The sequence below is a fragment of the Coregonus clupeaformis genome, chromosome 27 (genome assembly GCF_020615455.1).
Source record: "Coregonus clupeaformis isolate EN_2021a chromosome 27, ASM2061545v1, whole genome shotgun sequence".
Lineage (NCBI taxonomy): Eukaryota > Metazoa > Chordata > Actinopteri > Salmoniformes > Salmonidae > Coregonus > Coregonus clupeaformis.
In genome coordinates this window covers 41,200,239-41,214,777 of record NC_059218.1, presented here as the reverse complement: position 1 = coordinate 41,214,777, position 14,539 = coordinate 41,200,239, and the positions used below count along the sequence as shown (strand labels likewise).

Genomic DNA, 14,539 nt, shown 5'->3' with positions numbered 1-14,539 from the left:
GACCATGAAGGCCTGATTCACGTAGTCTCCTCTGAACAGTTGATGTTGAGATTTGTCTGTTACTTGAACTCTGTGAAGCATTTATTTGGGCTGCAATCTGAGGTGCAGTTAACTCTAATGAATTTATCCACTGCAGCAGAGGTAACTCTGGGTCTTCCTTTCCTGTGGCGGTCCTCATGAGAGCCAGTTTCATCATAGCGCTTGATGGTTCTTGCGACTGCACTTGAAGAAACTTTAAAAGTTCTTGACATTTTCCAAAATTGACTGACCATGTCTTAAAGTGATGATGGACTGTCATTTCTCTTAGCTTATTTGAGTTGTTCTTGCCATAATATGGACTTGGGCCAAATAGGGCTATCTTCTGTATACCACCCCTAACTTGTCACAACACAACTGATTGGCTCAAACGCCAAGAAGGAAATAAATTCCACAAATTAACTTTTAACAAGGCACACCTGTTAATTGAAATGCATTCCAGGTAATTACCTCATGAAGCTGGTTGAGAGATTGCCAAGAGTGTGGAAAGCTGTCATCAAGGCAAAAGGTGGCTACTTTGAAGAATCTTTTATTTGTTGAACACTTTTTTGGTTACTACATGATTCCATGTGTGTTATTTCATAGTTTTGATGTCTTCACTATTATTCTACAATGTAGAAAATAGTAAAAATAAAGAAAACCCCTGGAATGAGTAGGTGTGTCCAAACTTTTGACTGGTAGTGTATATGTTCCGGCCCCCCAACCATCCTCTCAGCCCGTGGCTGAATATAGTTAGGGACCCCTGGTGTATAGCTTACTGAGGAAATTTACTTATTGAAATCAGGACCTCTGCACACTGCCTAGCTCAGTGGTAGATATGCATTTACTGTGGTTCTGTCTCATACAGGCTGTTGTGCCGAGTGTGATTAGGACTCACATCAAGCCACCTCTCAGCCTGGAAGAATTATTGTGTCATTAATGTCAATCATTCCCACTGTGTGTGTGAGGACATGAATAGTGCAGGAAATAGATTCACTGCATTGCATTACTCACAGGTCAAAGATCAGGTAGTGATGCCCTTCCTCTGAGATGCTGTCATGGAGACGCACTGGATAGAGAAAAGAGAGAAAGGAAGTAAACATGTTTTTAAGTGAAGTGCTGGGACTGAAAGCTCTAATATTTCCAACATGGAATGCACAGTCAGTGACCTTAAAATGTCTAAATCACACATATCTCAAACACCCAGTCCACTTCAAATCACAGTGTCTCACAATCCCCCAAATATCTGTTTTTCAAGAATATCTAGGTCTGGATTATAGGTAGAGGTAATTGAAGTGATGGTGCACAATGTTCATTAACTACGTAAGTCAAGCTTGGGTAGTGCTTGTGGTGTTCTGTTGCTGTTGTTATGTTATCTCCATGATGGAGAGAAGAGTATATACTCTTTCTCTCTCTCTCACTCTCTCCCTCCCGCCCTCTCGCTCTCTTTCTGTTGGATTGTTCTACTCACCAGTGCCCATCACCACCCTCCCCTCCTCTACCCCTCCCTCTCCCAGCAGGCAGTGTGTAATACTGCTCTGTGTGCATGTGTGTGGGAGTGTATGTACTGAGAGGAGAGGACACGTGTGTGTTTGTGTTTGTGTGTGGGAGTGTATGTACTGAGAGGACGTGTGTGTTTGTGTTTGTGTGTGGGTGCCAAGATAGAAATGAGAAAGAGGAATACTGCAGTTTAGATACCTTCACCTGCCAACCTCAATGCATAGCAACCGTCTCCCCATTACATAAGCCTGAAACAGCACACTCAGGTAATTCTCCTCAACTTTTCCCAAAAAGCTAAGGTCGTGGAAGTAGTGATATCCCCATCAGTATGATAGCCTTGTGATCCTGAGCTGCGTTTTGAACGAGTGTGCAGAGAGGTAGTCTGGGTACCAGTCTGGTTAGCATTCCACTCCTTGCCACTCCTTGGAGATAAACAGACAGGTACCCAGGCTGCCAGAGAGGATCTACCAGAGGAAAAGGCCAATCTGGTGTTACTGATGGTGCTTTTGGTCTGTGACTGGCTGTGATGATTTCCCTTGGCAAGGCTTTCCCTATCAGCCAAGGGGATACTCCAGTCCCTTTGTTATGGGTTGCGACTAGGCTAAGTCACTAAAGAGTATCACTTTTTAATGGAAACCTTTGACCCCAGACTCTTTAAGAACCTTTCATTTACCAATCACTTGTCTAGGCTGTTGTCAACCATCTGTCTGAGGAATTCCTACAGGAAACGCAAACTGAATAGGGACATGTCTAGCTGAATAGGGACATGTCTAGCTGAATAGAGATGTGGCTAACTGAATAGAGATGTGTCTAACTGAATAGAGATGTGTCTAACTGAATAGGGATGTGTCTACCTGAATAGGGATGGGTCTAACTGAATAGGGATGTGTCTAATTGAATAGGGGATGTGTCTAACTGAATAGGGATGTGTCTAACTGAATAGAGATGTGTCTAACTGAATAGCGATGTCTAACTGAATAGAGATGTGTCTAACTGAATAGAGATGTGTCTAACTGAATAGAGATGTGTCTAACTGAATAGCGATGTCTAACTGAATAGAGATGTGTCTAACTGAATAGAGATGTGTCTAACTGAATAGGGATGTGATGGCTCCTTTGTCTCTCCCACAAAGCAATATGACAACGTAATGTTTGAATAATGTAAAATGAACAGCTGTACAGTGAGGGAAAAAAGTATTTGATCCCCTGCTGATTTTGTACGTTTGCCCACTGACAAAGAAATTATCCGTCTATAATTTTAATGGTAGGTTTATTTGAACAGTGAGAGACAGAATAACAACAAAAAAATCCAGAAAAACGCATGTCAAAAATGTTATAAATTGATTTGCATTTTAATGAGGGAAATAGGTATTTGACCCCCTCTCAATCAGAAAGATTTCTGGCTCCCAGGTGTCTTTTATACAGGTAACGAGCTGAGATTAGGAGCACACTCTTAAAGGGAGTGCTCCTAATCTCAGCTTGTTACCTGTATAAAAGACACCTGTCCACAGAAGCAATCAATCAATCAGATTCCAAACTCTCCACCATGGCCAAGACCAAAGAGCTCTCCAAGGATGTCAGGGACAAGATTGTAGACCTACACAAGGCTGGAATGGGCTGCAAGACCATCACCAAGCAGCTTGGTGAGAAGGTGACAACAGTTGGTGCGATTATTCGCAAATGGAAGAAACACATAAGAACTGTCAATCTCCCTCGGCCTGGGGCTCCATGCAAGATCTCACCTTGTGGAGTTGCAATGATCATGAGAACGGTGAGGAATCAGCCCAGAACTACACGGGAGGATCTTGTCAATGATCTCAAGGCAGCTGGGACCATAGTCACCAAGAAAACAATTGGTAACACACTACGCCGTGAAGGACTGAAATCCTGCAGTGCCCGCAAGGTCCCCCTGCTCAAGAAAGCACATATACAGGGCCGTCTGAAGTTTGCCAATGAACATCTGAATGATTCTGAGTAGAACTTGGGTGAAAGTGTTGTGGTCAGATGAGACCAAAATCGAGCTCTTTGGCATCAACTCAACTCGCCGTGTTAGGAGGAGGAGGAATGCTGCCTATGACCCCAAGAACACCATCCCCACCGTCAAACATGGAGGTGGAAACATTATGCTTTGGGGGTGTTTTTTTCTGCTAAGGGGACAGGACAACTTCACCGCATCAAAGGGACGATGGACGGGGCCATGTACCGTCAAATCTTGGGTGAGAACCTCCTTCCCTCAGCCAGGGCATTGAAAATGGGTCGTGGATGAGTATTCCAGCATGACAATGACCCAAAACACACGGCCAAGGCAACAAAGGAGTGGCTCAAGAAGAAGCACATTAAGGTCCTGGAGTGGTCTAGCCAGTCTCCAGACCTTAATCCCATAGAAAATCTGTGGAGGGAGCTGAAGGTTCGAGTTGCCAAACGTCAGCCTCGAAACCTTAATGACTTGGAGAAGATCTGCAAAGAGGAGTGGGACAAAATCACTTCTGAGATGTGTGCAAACCTGGTGGCCAACTACAAGAAACGTCTGACCTCTGTGATTGCCAACAAGGGTTTTGCCACCAAGTACTAAGTCATGTTTTGCAGAGGGGTCAAATACTTATTTCCCTCATTAAAATGCAAATCAATTTATAAAAAATTGTACATGCATTTTTCTGGATTTTGTTGTTGTTATTCTGTCTCTCACTGTTCAAATAAACATACCATTAAAATTATAGACTGATCATTTCTTTGTCAGTGGGCAAACGTACAAAATCAGCAGGGGATCAAATAATTTTTTCCCTCACTGTACATAAAGACTAATGTGAAAGCCAAATTACAAAGGAGGAACTTCTTGACGCAATTAAAGTCCAGGGCTGGATGGCATACCAATTTAGGTATACCAAACCTTCAGAGGACCGTTAATAGCATTTTTAACCACTCCTATAAAAATTGTAGATTATCAGATACTCAACAAGAAGGTCTAATTTCATTATTACTGAAACAGGACCCAGGTGGTAAATATAAAGATCTAGTCCATTAAAAAAAGGCCCCTTACACTTCAGTGTTGTGATGCAAAAATTCTAGCAAAATGCATAGGGCATAGAATTAAAAAGGAATTGTCGGATATTATTCACCCTAATCAGACATGTTGTTTACATGGATGATACATTGGAGATAATATAAGACAAGTACTGGAAACAATAGAACACCTCGAAGAATCTGGGAAACCAGGCCTGGTATTCATAGCTGACTTTGAAAGGGCTTTTGAAAAAGTACGACTGGAATTTATATACAGTGCATTCGGAAAGTATTCAGACCCCTTCCCCTTTTCCACATTTTGTTCCGTTACAGCCTTTTTCTAAAATTTATTAAATCGTTTTTTTCCCTCATCAATCTACACACAATACCCCATAATGACAAAGCAAAAACTGGTTTTTGGAAATGTATTCTAAAATGTATTACATTGTCATGTCTGGAGGAAACCTGGCACCATCCCTACGGTGAAGCACGGTGGTGGCAGCATCATGCTGTGGGGATGTTTTTCAGTGGCAGTGACTGGGAGACTAGTCAGGATCGAGGGAAAGATGAACAGAGCAAAGTACAGAGAGATCCTTGATGAAAACCTGCTCCAGAGCACTCAGAACCTCAGACTGGGGCGAAGATTCACCTTCCAACAGGACAACGAATTTAGAGGTATTAATGTTACTTTAGTTGTTCTACAAATGTTGGGCTATATGTTTTGATTTTTAATACATTGTTAGGCTGCATGATGAGATTCTAATGATTTGAAAAAAGTCGCTTGAAAGCCATGAGCTCTGCTTTGTTTTTTGTGCAGGCTGCACACACTTCATCAGTCTCTCGTTCACAATTTGACAAGTACTTGATAATGCCTCGAATTTCGTGGTGGCATCCCCTTTGTAGCCGTAATGCACCCTAAAAAAATGTCTTCTCTTTTCCCTTCTCTCTGAGTGTGCTGCGCAATCGGAAGCCCTCTCACTCACATGGCTCTCTGTCACGTGATTGGGACATTCTCACAGGCTACAAATTAAGACAGACACATCTGAGACGCAACTGCACGCGTCCTTATCCAATTCGGAGATGCATATTGAAGATATTGGCAGAACTTGTCCACATTTAATTTTCGTCAGCCAACAAGATGAGTAGGCCTAACGAACAGCAAAAGCAGTAGCCTATGTCAATCTACTATCCCCCATAGTACGAAAGTCAACCTATTCTATTCTGTGTGAAAAATAAATATTCCAAACATAGTCTGGGAGAGTTGTGGGATGCGATAGATCCCAAATTAATACAACCACTAGCATCAAAAAAACGTATTTATGCAATGTGGCTGACGCAACAGATCAGAATGTTTAGCTTAAAATGTTAATAAACTATTAGGCTATTTCTTCACATTATAAGCGCAGCAATGCGCACATGGTAGTAGGCTATAAGCGGGAATGTTCCATTAGCGGAAAACACCATTATCAAAAGTGACTGCAAATCTATGTAATGCTTTTATTATAAAGGTGCCTTTTTATGGTGAAAATTACCTTCCCCAAACTTGAAACTCAGGCGCTGCTTATATATGCCATTTAGGCTCTACGCCCATTGTAAAGTGGATTCATGTGGTTAATTTTAAGAAGTTATTTGGCCACTTTAGTTTTCATACAAACCTAATCAAAACATATAGGCCTATGGGCTAGGCTACATGAGGTGTGCGACTATGATTCAAAAAAAGTCGCAAAAAAAAGGCATTGTTTTTTATGCTGGTGTCACGAACGTTGAGAGACGGGTCGGATCAAGGTGCAGCGTGAAAAGCGTAAGTTTATTAACTAAATAAACACTCAACAAAACAAGAAACAACGTAACGTGAAGTCCAAAAGGCTATACAAATACCAGCCTAACAGGAACAAGATCCCACAATACACAGTAGGCAATGGGCTACCTAGGTATGATCCCCAATCAGAGACAACGAGCGACAGCTGCCTCTGATTGGGAATCACACCCGGCCAAACATAGAAATACATGTTCTAGATCCTAAACCTAGAATCTAATAACATAGAAATTCACACCCTGACCAACCAACAAGAGTTCTCTCGATCAGGGCGTGACAGCTGGGCATCATTCGAACGTGATAATATATAATTCACAAGTGATAGGCTAAAATTGTCACCCATCAGACTTTTCTTGATTTAATCTTGTCTTTACATATACTAAATAATATATGTGTGACATTTGTTTTGATTTAGAACGTACCATTATCATGCATCTGTATCGAAACAGGGGCAGCGGGAAAAATACATGTTATCTATGCACTTAAATAGCGAATGGAGGATGCTTTTCCCCGTGGTTTATTTTCATGCCAGCCAGGTAGGCTATACTCCTGTTGTAAATATAAGCAATGTGCTTAACCCTCCCGTTGTCCTTGGGTCAAAATGACCTGCCACTGTGTTGAACCAACTTTTATTTTATTTGTATATTTTGGGGATCATTTGTGAGAAGGAGACAGTGAGACTTTCTGCCTCCTTCTCACAAATGATCCAAAAATATAAAATATATAAAAAATAAAATAAAAGTTGGTTCAACACAGTGGCAGGTCATTTTGACCCAAGGACAACGGGAGGATTTTAATATTAGGAAAGTTGAGAAATAAATATAGTAGACCTAGCCTATAGAAAGCTGATGGGATCCTCCTCTTATTATTATCGGCCATCACTCTGTTTTCTCCCGCAATTGCAATGGGCTCTCATTAAGTGTTTGATTAGATTTTCGAATACATTTGCATTGATGTCAGAGTGATTAGAGGGACTATAGAGTGCTGAGTACCAGGCAGTTAGCAGGTTTGGTAGGCTACTAATGACCATCAGCAGCATCAGAGCTTGGAGAAGCCTAATTACCGTGACTAAACAATCAAGTGGAATTTGACTGCCTTCATGACTCGTGACCGCCGGTGTGGCGGTAATATGGTCACCGCAACATCTCTGGAGAGACCTGAAAATAGCTGTGCAGCGACGCTCCCCATCCAGCCTGACAGAGCTTGAGAGGATCTGCAGAGAAGAATGGGAGAAACTCCCCAAATTCAGGTGTGCCAAGCTTGTAACGTCATACCCAAAAGGACTCGAGGCTGTAATCCTAATTGCTTCAAGAAAGTACTGAGTAAAGGGTCTGCATACTTATGTAAAATTGCAGTTTTTTTTATTTTTAATAAATTTGCACAAAAAATAATTGCTTTGTCATAATGGGGTATTGTGTGTAGTCCATTTGAGAATAAGGCTGTGACGTAACAAAATGTGAAAAAAGTCAAGTGGTCTGAATAGCTTCTGAATGCACTGTATGTTGGTGGACTTTGGCTCGTTGACGAATAACGCCCCGCAGTTACTGCAGAGGAAGGCTGCCATGTAAAGAATGTGCCGATAAACAAAACGAATCAGAGTTTTCACTCTCAAGGCTGAGGATCTAACTGTCGCTTTGCACAGTCTCAATCAGCATAGTGGATATAGGAGAACAGATGGCTGCAGGTTAGAATCAGGGATAGAGAAAGCTGGATGAGAGCAGTGAGTCTCAATGCATCCAGCTGATTTGAAAAGAAAGCCCCCTCTCTATATCCTCTCACTATATCCTCTCTATATCCTCCCTATATCCTCTCTCTATCCTCTCTCTATATCCTCTCTCTATATCCTCTCTCTATATCCTCTCTATATCCTCTCTATATCCTCTCTCTATCCTCTCTCTATTTCCTCTCTATATCCTCTCTATATCCTCTCTATATCCTCTCTCTATATATCCTCTCTCTATATCCTCTCTCTCTATCCTCTCTCTATATCCTCTCTATATCATCTCTCTATATCCTCTCTCTATATCCTCTCTCTATATCCTCTCTCTATATCCTCTCTCTATATCCTCTCTATATCCTCTCTCTATATCCTCTCTATATCCTATCTATATCCTCTCTATATCCTCTCTATCCTCTCTCTATATCCTCTCTATATCATCTCTCTATATCCTCTCTATATCCTCTCTCTATATCCTCTCTCTATATCCTCTCTATATCCTCTCTCTATATCCTCTCTATATCCTATCTATATCCTCTCTATATCCTCTCTATCCTCTCTCTATATCCTCTCTATATCCTCTCTCTATCCTCTCTCTATCCTCTCTCTATCCTCTCTATATCCTCTCTCTATATCCTCTCTATATCCTCTCTCTATATCCTCTCTATATCCTCTCTCTATATCCTCTCTATATCCTCTCTATCCTCTCTCTATATCCTCTCTATATCCTCTCTATCTTCTCTCTATATCCTCTCTATCCTCTCTATATCCTCTCTATATCCTCTCTCTATATCCTCTCTATATCCTCTCTATCCTCTCTCTATATCCTCTCTATCCTCTCTATATCCTCTCTCTATATCCACTCTATATCCTCTCTATATCCTCTCTCTATATCCTCTCTATATACTCTCTATATCCTCTCTCTATATCCTCTCTATATCCTCTCTATATCCACTCTCTATATCCTCTCTATATCCTCTCTATAGCCTCTCTCTATATCCTCTCTCTATATCCTCTCTCTATATCCTCTCTATATCCTCTCTATATCCTCTCTACCCTCTCTCTATATCCTCTCTATATCCTCTCTATATCCTCTCTCTATATCCTCTCTATATCCTCTCTCTATATCCTCTCTCTATATCCTCTCTATCCTCTCTCTATATCCTCTCTATATCCTCTCTATATCATCTCTCTATATCCTCTCTATATCCTCTCTCTATATCCTCTCTCTATATCCTCTCTCTATATCCTCTCTATATCCTCTCTATATCCTCTCTCTATATCCTCTCTATATCCTATCTATATCCTCTCTATATCCTCTCTATCCTCTCTCTATATCCTCTCTATATCCTCTCTCTATCCTCTCTCTATCCTCTCTCTATCCTCTCTATATCCAATCTATATCCTCTCTCTATATCCTCTCTATATCCTCTCTCTATATCCTCTCTATATCCTCTCTATATCCTCTCTCTATATCCTCTCTATCCTCTCTCTATATCCTCACTATATCCTCTCTATATCCTCTCTATATCCTCTCTATATCCTCTCTATATCCTCTCTATATCCTCTCTATCTTCTCTCTATATCCTCTCTATATCCTCTCTATCCTCTCTCTATATCCTCTCTATATCCTCTCTCTATATCCTCTCTATATCCTCTCTATCCTCTCTCTATATCCTCTCTATCCTCTCTATATCCTCTCTCTATATCCACTCTATATCCTCTCTATATCCTCTCTATATCCTCGCTATATCCTCTCTATATCCTCTCTCTATATCCTCTCTCTATATCCTCTCTATATCCTCTCTATATCCTCTCTATATCCACTCTCTATATCCTCTCTATATCCTCTCTATAGCCTCTCTATATCCTCTCTATATACTCTCTATACCCTCTCTCTATATACTCTCTCTATATCCTCTCTCTATATCCTCTCTATATCCTCTCTACCCTCTCTCTATATCCTCTCTATATCCTCTCTATATCCTCTCTCTATATCCTCTCTATATCCTCTCTCTATATCCTCTCTATATCCTCTCTATATCCTCTCTCTATATCCTCTCTATATCCTCTCTATATCCTCTCTATATCCTCTCTCTATATCCTCTCTATATCCTTTCTATATGCTCTCTATATCCTCTCTCTATATCCTCTCTATATCCTTTCTATATCCTCACTATATCCTCTCTATATCCTTCTATATCCTCACTATATCCTCTCTATATCCTCTCTCTATATCCTCTCTCTATATCCTCCCTATATCCTCTCTCTATATCCTCTCTATATCCTCTCTATATCCTCTCTCTATATCCTCTCTATATCCTCTATATCCCCTCTCTATATCCTCTCTATATCCTCTCTATATCCTCTCTATCCTCTCTATCCTCTCTCTATATCCTCACTATATCCTCTCTATATCCTCTCTATATCCTCTCTATATCCTCTCTCTATATCCTCTCTATATCCTCTCTCTATATCCTCTCTATATCCTCTCTATATCCTCTCTCTATATCCTCTCTATATCCTCTCTATATCCTCTCTCTATATCCTCTCTCTATATCCTCTCTCTATATCCTCTCTATATCCTCTCTATATCCTCTCTATATCCTCTCTATCCTCTCTCTATATCCTCTCTCTATATCCTCTCTATATCCTCTCTATATCCTCTCTCTATCCTCTCTCTATATCCTCTCTCTATATCCTCTCTATATCCTCTCTATATCCTCTCTCTATATCCTCTCTCTATCCCTGACAGATCACAAAGCAGCGTACAAACTGACCTGAGGGCATCAATGGGTTAGACATACAGTAGAGCCTCTCTCTCTCTCTCTCTCTCTCTCTCTCTCTCTCTCTCTCTCTCTCTCTCTCTCTCTCTCTCTCTCTCTCTCTCTCTCTCTCTCTCTCTCTCTCTCTCTCTCTCTCTCTCATTCTCTCATTCTCTCTCTCTCTCTCTCTCCCTCACATTTCAAACACGGATGAAAATATCTTCAGATTAATAATGCAGCTGATCTTGTCTATGGCAGCGAGCGGGATGCATTATTTAACACGAGTGGGGCTAAGAAATGTAGAAAAGTGCTTCTTAGCCTGTTACATTTACATTTACATTTTAGTCATTTAGCAGACGCGACTTACAGTTAGTGAATGTTAATCAGTAAATTACACACCGTGGTCTGACGGTGCCAGCTGTACACACAGGAAACACAACAACCAGCTAGCTTTCTGTCTCTCTGAATGACTGTTGCACTTTCACTGGGTGCATGATTCAGCTCAATGGAGGCAAATGACATCAATACTGTACTTTAGTGAACTGTAAGTTTACTATGCTCTCAACAGAATCTGACCAATGGCTAGTGACGTATCTTTCTGAAGCGTCCCAATCTGAACTACTTCATAGGTAGTGTGAAAGAATATATGTAATGTGACACATAGGAAAACTGACATTGTGGAATCAAGCCAATCAATGAGGCAGAATAATCAAAAAGAAATAGAATACATATGTTACGGATACAGGTATCCTGTGTGTGTTTTTGTGTTTTTCCTCTCCTTCTGCCCTAATCACAGGTGTCCTTTGTGTTCCTGATTGGTGGTCGTTGGGGTGTCCCACCTGTCCGACATCCGGTTGTCTGCTGATTGCTGAGGTGGACCAATCAGTATACATTCCTCTGCATTGCACCACCTGTTTCTGGTTTTTCACTTACACCTCCCATTGTTTTAAAAGCCAGTCAGTTGTGTTTGTTGGAAAATACTATTTTCGTATGTGAGTATGGATACTGTGGTGTCCTGTTTTTTGTGTACTCACTCATTTGCTGGTTACTCTGTATGGTAACTATGTTGTGTGTTTCTGGGAAAATTGGGATTTAAGCAAGTTGCTCTTGGGCATACATTACCCGTAGGAAGAACATTGTCTAAAAACACTAGTTAGACCTAAGCGGACCACCCACTGTAATTTTTGTATGGTTAGCAGTAGCTTAGCGGTTCTTGAGGCAGGCAAGATCAGTTTAGTTTTTTTAAACATTATTGTTTCATTCCTTGGGTCCTGCTCAGCCCTTTTTCCCAAACCTTTACCGTGTGTTCAAAAATAAACCTTTTATGTTTGACGGTAGTTTATGTCGTGTAGTTTTTGTTCTCACTGTTCCATGTCACGCTTATAATTTGCATGAATTATGTTACGGGTCTCATGTCATCCACCCTAGACGTTTAAAGCCATGGGGTTCGTAACAACATCTTTAAGGATCATGGTACTTTTTGAGATACACTGAAAGAGTGGGAAGTAGGATGAGGAAGCCTGCATGATCTGATCGGTCTGCTACAGAACTCACCGATGTTGGAGTGTTTCAGCAGTCGGCAGATCCTGGCCTCTCTGTCCAGCTTCTGGTGATCTGAAACCAAACACACAGACAGACAGGTTCATGATGCAGGAAACATTACAGGTGTGCTATCTTAATTTGACCCTGCTTCTCACAGCAGGAAAATAATCCTGCAGCAACAGGAAATGTGAATTATTATGTGGATTATAATTCATGGACATTTTTGTAGGGGTTGATACATTTTTCGTTAGGGCACATTTTTAAGTGGAAATTACAAACTTCAGAAGCCTTTTTAAACCTTGAATACACTACAATTTGCATTTGCTGCTGTGCAGGAAAATCCTCTGTGACAACAGAGTGATCAAATTAAGATAGCTCTAGAAAGATGCCAGAGTTTCCGAATTGGAATTCTGAATTGGATGACCATTCAAAACGACACTTAAAACCCTTATTCCTTATGATTAATTTTTTGACTGTCTGTTATGCCATGTACAAATGTGTTATTCAATGTGTTTCTATTGGCTATAGCAGCAAAGGCCAAATTCAATGTTTTATCAAATCATTTTCAAATATATATATTTTTTAATACCTACAGGGGTCCTAAAATTCTAAATCAAATGGCTAAATTATCAATTTTATAACCATCTTAAAACAATGAAATATGTTAGTTTAGTAGATATTGCAGTATTAGGGCCTAGACTTTAAGGGGTTAATAATGCCTTAATCTCACCTTGATTCACTGCCCACAAGCCAGCAGATTTATACTGTCCTTACTCTAAGGGCATTGTGAACATCCCCGTATCCCTCGCTCACCTAACAGACCTGCATTGACTGTGGAATGTGGTGCATTAGCATACTGGTATTACACATCTCTACTATGATACCTGTACAGTATCTCAATACCAATGTTGATGTTATGATATGAAAGCTAAAATATGGTAGATGCTGATGGTTAACAGTGCTGGTAATGGTGGAGGGCTGAATAATGAGGTGGGAGGTGGGAGGGAGGGAGGGAGGGAGGGGTGATGGTGGGTGGTAGGAAGGGAGTGAAGAAGAGGATGATGGTAGGTGAGAGAGGTCACATTGACAGGAGCCACTCTCCCCACTAATGGAAGTGAGGGGGCGGGCAGTCAGCGAGATAACAATGCTGCTTTGCCAAATAAATGCTCTCTTTCTGGCCGAGAGCGGAGGGCTTTCTGCATTTTTAATGAGCTACCCCTTTTTCCTCCTAATATAATAATAATAATAATATGCCATTTAGCAGACGCTTTTATCCAAAGCGACTTACAGTCATGTGCGCATTTTTACGTATGGGTGGTCCCGGGGATCGAACCCACTACCCTGGCATTACAAGCGCCATGCTCTACCAATTGAGCTACAGAGGACCAATATCTGTCCCTCTCTTCATACACTCCTTTACTGTCTGCTCAATCTGTACAGCTCAATCTCCTTCACCAATCATGAGGGATGTATCAGTTTTACAGTAAAAAGCCATTGCCCCTTGATCAAGTTCATGATTGCATCGGAGATGAGATAAACCAAGCCTCCTCCATCATCCAGGCTTTGCTTGTGTGAGCAGCAGCTTCACAAAAACCCATTTGCTGTGTAGCAGCAGAATTTATCATTATCAGTAAGTACTGTTTCGGCAATACCACCATTACACAGGAGGTTGGTTGCACTTTATTGGGGAGGACAGGCTCGTGGTAATGGCTGGAGCGGTATTAGTGGAACGGTATCAAATACATCAAAAACATGGTTTCCAGGTGTTTGATGCCATTCCATTTGCTCTGTTCCAGACATTATTATGAGCCGTCCTCCCCTCACCAGCCTCCATTGCACCATTACACAGATAAGAAATGAAACAAATATAATCTTGTTCTTTCCTTGTAGAATATTTGCCGTCGTACCAGCGTTTTAAGTGTGTGGCAATCTCCTCCTCCCTCCCTACAGCCTTCCTGTACTGTATGCCATCCCCCTGTAATGTACATGCAAAGACATGCTCTGGACTTTTAAAATGGTGTTGCTAAGCAACCCTGCTGAATATACCAGGAATAGAATTATAAGATATAGCTACGAGTAAAAAATAAAATACAGCGGGAAAAATCACAGCAAATGGAGTTGCTGTAACCCCGTATAAGTCCTCCAACAGGGGTATAGCATAAGTCAAATAAAAGCTTCAACAGCA

General features: G+C 41.0%; 1 protein-coding gene across 1 annotated transcript in view; it reads right to left on the bottom strand.

The window, feature by feature from the left end:
* The window catches only part of LOC121542142 (calcium/calmodulin-dependent protein kinase type II subunit alpha-like), a gene marked incomplete at its 3' end in the record, with an annotated part of 84,956 nt that overhangs the window by 45,390 nt on the left and 25,027 nt on the right, over positions 1-14,539 (bottom strand). Inside the window, exons 3-4 of the mRNA XM_045207947.1 lie at positions 12,367-12,426; positions 1,030-1,084 (exon numbers count right to left, since the gene is read on the bottom strand). Coding sequence (XP_045063882.1) covers positions 1,030-1,084; positions 12,367-12,426 — 115 coding nt within the window. The remainder of the gene's footprint in view (positions 1-1,029; positions 1,085-12,366; positions 12,427-14,539) is intronic.